The sequence below is a fragment of the Phaseolus vulgaris genome, chromosome 7, assembly GCF_000499845.2.
Source record: "Phaseolus vulgaris cultivar G19833 chromosome 7, P. vulgaris v2.0, whole genome shotgun sequence".
Lineage (NCBI taxonomy): Eukaryota > Viridiplantae > Streptophyta > Magnoliopsida > Fabales > Fabaceae > Phaseolus > Phaseolus vulgaris.
The window spans coordinates 4,146,337-4,151,684 of NC_023753.2; the positions used below are offsets into that span (position 1 = coordinate 4,146,337).

Genomic DNA, 5,348 nt, shown 5'->3' on the forward strand with positions numbered 1-5,348 from the left:
TTATCAAACATTGAAGTAACTTATTATCGAGGATAATATGTACTAATGGACATCTCGTTAACAGAAAAGTGTTCTGTAGATGTTTTTGTATCCATCTTGTCCTCTAAGAAAAATGCCGGTTCTTGTGGGGATGGAAATTCAAGTGTGTGACGACCATCAAGATATGAAACAACATCTGCTATTGTAGGTCTAATACTTTTCTTTTCTTGAACATATAATAAACTAATATGAATACACTTAATTACTTCATTTTTAGAATAATTTTCTTCCAAAAGTGGGTCTATTATGCTCAATTGTGTTTTCTCTTTCCATTTTCTCCAAACCTGCAATGATTTATGAAATAATAATATTTTAAATTTCATATTTCTTAACATTTAAATTAACTGAATTTGACTTTCATAAATATGAGTAACAAGTAAAAAAAAATAACTATTATACTCACATAGCTCAAGAGTCCATTTGGCATGTATTGTGATTCATGAAAATTTATGTTCTTTTTTCCTGTAACAATCTCCAAAATCATAACTCCAAAACTAAAAATATCTGATTTCTCAGAAAATTGTCCAAACATTGCATATTCGGGAGACATATAACCACTACAAGAAAAAAAAAGTATAAATTAGTCAAAATATATCATGTAAAAAAGTGACTAGGAGATGTTGATGGAATTTTGTAACTTACTATGTTCCAACTATTCGTTTGGTCTTTCCATGATCTTGGTCTATTTCCATAATTTTGGCCATACCAAAATCTGATATCCTAGGATTCATATTTTTATCCAATAAAATATTGCTAGGTTTGATATCACGATGTATAACTTTAAGTCGAGAATGTTCATGCAAATAAAGAATTCCTTGAGCAATTCCTTCTATAATTTTGAAACGTTGAGACCAACTCAATGTCTTTTGTTGATTACCTGCAAAGTCTGTTTAATGAATGGAAAAAAATAAGTAACACATGTTTAAAATGTTATCATATAATGTATGCAAAAATGTTGAATTTCAAGATTTTAAGATCAAGCATCAAACCAAATAAAAATTTATCAAGACTCCCGTTGTGCATGAATTTGTATATAAGTATCTTCTCTTGTGCGGCTAGACAAAACCCTATTAATTCCACGAGGTTCCTGTGTTGTAATTTGGCTATTAATAAAACTTCATTCTTAAATTCAATGGAACCTTGTGTAGAACTTTGTGATAATCTTTTTACTCCGATATGTAGTCCACATGAAAGGATACCCTGAAAATATACAACATTATTAAAGTACGAAATATAATTATATATAAGTTTTAATTAAGCACTTAGTAAATTAAAAATGAGTTTCTGCTTAAAAAAAATTATTCTATTGATTATTACAAATATTTGTTATTATTTTTAAGTATCATGTTGTTTGATTTTTATTCTCAATAAGATTATATATATGATCATTACTTTCGTCTTCTCATCTCAACTAATTTATTTTTATTTTTATTTGTATCTTTTCCAATTCACTCTAAAAAGATAAGAGAAATGAGTTGACCAACTAGTAAGAGGAGATTGTAGAAAAAAGAAATAAGTTGATCACTAAATTAGAGATAAAAAGATGAAAGTAACAATCATGTCCCTTAGCTACAAGAATCAAACAACATATTACTTAGATAAAAGTAAAAATTATTTTAAACATTTGATAGAATTTTTTTTTAATAAAAATTAATTAGAAATATTTAAATTTATGAAATACTTAAAACTTAATTAAGTAAAATCATAAAATAAAAAGTTATCACATTTTTCTTACCTTGTAAACTTCTCCAAAACCACCTTTTCCAATCTTGTTTTCATTTGAAAAGTTATTTGTTGCTGCTTCAATTATAGCTAAATCAAATTGTAACCCTTCCAAAGTCACACTTTCTTGACCAACTAGACAAGGATATGGCAAATTGTTAAGTTTGCAAACTTTTTTAGCACTTATAACTGCATAGTTACATATTAAAATGTTGTTACAATCATAATACTTACAGTTTTCTTTTAAAAGAATCTTATACTTGCGCTTTCTTGCTCTTCTCCATAAGAAATAACAGTGAAAAGAGATCAGCATTGTCAAAACGAGAAGAATGACAACTGTGAAAATTGATCCTGGTGAACCCATTTTAATTCCTACACACGAAATTGATGTGTTATTCTGATGCCAAACTAACAATTGTTAAAGGATTCACCATATCAATTTTTGCCTTGTAGGGTAAGAAAAAGGGTTTACCTTGCCTCGTCTAGTGTAAAAATACAAAACATTTATTCAAAAGAATTACAAATATTAACAGATAGAAATTAAAATCATTTATTAACAAACACCAAATTATTATTAAGAGTATGAATTACCTCAGTCTTTGTTTAAAAAAATTAAGGCTAAAATAGAGTTTTACTTATTTTTTGTTTGTTTGTTTTAGCCTCCTAATAAAATTATAAAGTTTATTTTGGTCATTATTTTTGGAGTGTATGGATGAAAGAAAAGGAGATAAAGAGAGAAAATAACTTCAAGAGAAGATATACTGAAATAAAGATAGAGATAAAATGAAAAAAGGTAAGATAACAAATAAATACATAATTATAGTAATTCTTTCTATATCCATTACGAGGAGGGAAATTTTTATGTAAATCTCACTTCTTGTTCATACAAAATAAATTAAAATAATAATTTTCTCACATTTTCTCAGCTATATACATTCTTTTTTATTAACCGACACAGTATTCTCTTAATTTCTTTGGAGGGACCAGATACTTTGATATCAATTTTATATTATTAACCTACAATAATTTTTATTAATATTTTTAAATTCAATAATTTAATTTAATATTTTATTAATATATGAAGTTATTAAATGGAACTGTCTCCGAGTTCCACGTTAGAGTAAGTAGAAACATGTCATTATTACTTAATAGTTGAAGTCGCGTTACCAAACAAGTTATCTATTGAATGGACGAAAATGAATGCTGGTTTGGTTTAACCTGCTGAATGCTCACTGAGTCTATCAAAGCATGATAAAGAAAATTATGCAATGTTAATTTGGAGGAAACTTATGGGAAAATACTTTTAGAAGAAACTTATAAAAAATTATTTTACTAAAATTAATTCATATATATATATAAATAATTAACTATAAGATTTAAAAAGAATATAATTTCTATAAATTTATTCATACATAAATTAATTTTAAATTGTAAAGATTTTTTCAAAAATAAGTTTGTTGAAACATTTGGCATGAGAGTTTACCAGAAGGTTTTGATTCTTGGATGGCATTAACGTCTCTGTAGAAATGTCTTGTACCAAACATCAAAGTGCAGCTGGGATATAGAACCATTCCACCTATCCTTCCAAGGCAGCACAAAGGAATATCTCTCATAATATCACCCAAACAGTTACTGCAATCTTCGCTTGATAGATCTGGCGTGCACTGAACAAGAGTATGAATCTTCTGAGACCCAAACACGGTAGCGTTTTTTGTTGCAAACTTCATGGTGCCTGCGGGACCAGCGTTCGCTGCCTCACCCACAGCATCACTCAGCGTTTTGGATAACAACCAGAACCCATAGCTTCCTTTCTCATTTCTTGAATTCGTTACGTGGGAACCCATGAAGTTGAACCTTGGCCACTCCTCCAAGGTGGAGAAAAAACACCGATTGGAATAACGAACCAAACATTCGTGGTACCAAATCAAGGCCTCTTTGGAGATGGGACACACTCTGGATATTTGTTCGGCTGCAGTTCTAACGCACTCTTGGCACGTGCGGTTGCTGACATCGCCGCGGCACATGAAGGAGGCGTAAATGATTTCGCTGCCGTCTCCACCACCCGTTGTGGTGTTGAAGAATTGCGCAGTGGTGGCATGGGAAGATAGGGACGTGAGGAGCGTTCGAAGGTTGGTTTCGTAGGCGGTGTTTGGAGTGAAGGTTTTGTTGCTTGAGCAACTGTGATTGAGGTAGTAAATTTCAGTGGCTTCGGTTATGGAAAAATTGAAGAAGAACCCCAAAAAGAAAACGTAAACGAGTAACGACATGTTCGTGGTGTTTGTTGAGAGAAACAATGTAAGAAGAGATGAATGAAATTCATGTAGACAACAAAAGATTCTAATACTTCAGGTCTTTCAATTTGTCAAACTCGTGGGAAAAGACTTTTCCTAAGATAACATGAAGAAATAATTTTAGACCACGCAAAGTATTTTAGTTGAACAGAGAACCCACCATTTTGACCGTTACATGTGTATCTTATACTCCATTACTTTCAAGGATTTAATAAAGGTATTAAGAAATTCAGACAATATTTTAAATTTATAAAAATATTATTTAATTTTAAATTAATTACTCATTTATTTTTATTGTATATTATTTTTTTTATTGAGGATAGTCTTAAAAAAAATTTAATAGACTCTTAATTTTATAGAACGACATCCAATTTAAGGTATTTATTTAAAACATCATATACAAAATGAAACCAAAAAGGTTTATCTCATAACAAAACGAAAAAAAAATGGTTATAATATTTTATTTTTTTAATCGAATTATTCTTTAGGAATTTCAAATTCAAAACATAAGGGAAAAGTCTTTTTTAGATATCAAATGCAAAAACGTAATTTTATCTAAAATACTGTATTAATACACACACACACACAATAATACTGTATTAATAATGTAAGAATATATTTATGTGATAATTAAATGTAATTTGAGTTTAATTTGTAACTGATTTTTTATGTGCTAAAAATATTATGTAATCTGTGTTGGTTTTAGTTTTGGATGGGGAGTTGTACATTTTCAATTGGCGGGTGAAAACATAATAATAAGATTGGTGGTGTTTATAAAGAAATTAGATTGAGCTTGAGTTTGTTAGACTAAAACAGATTATTAAAATTAAAGAAAATTACTGGGATAGTAAAGGAAAAGAGAGGTGTGGTTAGTCTTTTAGGTGGTACTAATAGTCAAAGTAGATGGGCTTGGAATAGTAGTTGATTGATAAGCCTATAGGCTAAAATAGATAAAATAAAAAGTGGAATGTTCCGCGAGTTGAAAATAGAAAGAGTGAAGTTTCTTTCTAGCTTACAAAGTATAATCAATAGCTTTTTTTCCTAATCTCTTTTTTCTATCACTTTATAAAATTAATTTTCTATTTAATAATTTTATATAGTAAATATTAAAAAACAAATTTATCATAACTAAAAAACCAAAAAATAAAGTAAAAATAAATTTTAAAATCCCCACAACCAACTAACTATAGCATTGAATTTCCTTGTATTCTCAAACATTAACTAATAGTAAGGGATTTATAATATGCAATACCCATTTTACTAAATAATACCTAAAAAGATAAATTTTATGAAAAT

General features: G+C 28.7%; 1 protein-coding gene across 1 annotated transcript; it reads right to left on the reverse strand.

The window, feature by feature from the left end:
* On the reverse strand, positions 1-4,214 carry LOC137827536 (cysteine-rich receptor-like protein kinase 25). Its single transcript, XM_068633718.1, has 7 exons — positions 3,245-4,214; positions 1,996-2,133; positions 1,775-1,896; positions 1,029-1,239; positions 682-925; positions 443-596; positions 1-323 (listed from the first exon to the last, which is right to left on the reverse strand). Exons 1-7 carry the CDS (start codon positions 4,026-4,028, stop codon positions 24-26), a joined length of 1,953 nt encoding a protein of 650 aa, XP_068489819.1. The 5' UTR covers positions 4,029-4,214; the 3' UTR covers positions 1-23.
* Positions 4,215-5,348: the final 1,134 nt, after the last annotated feature.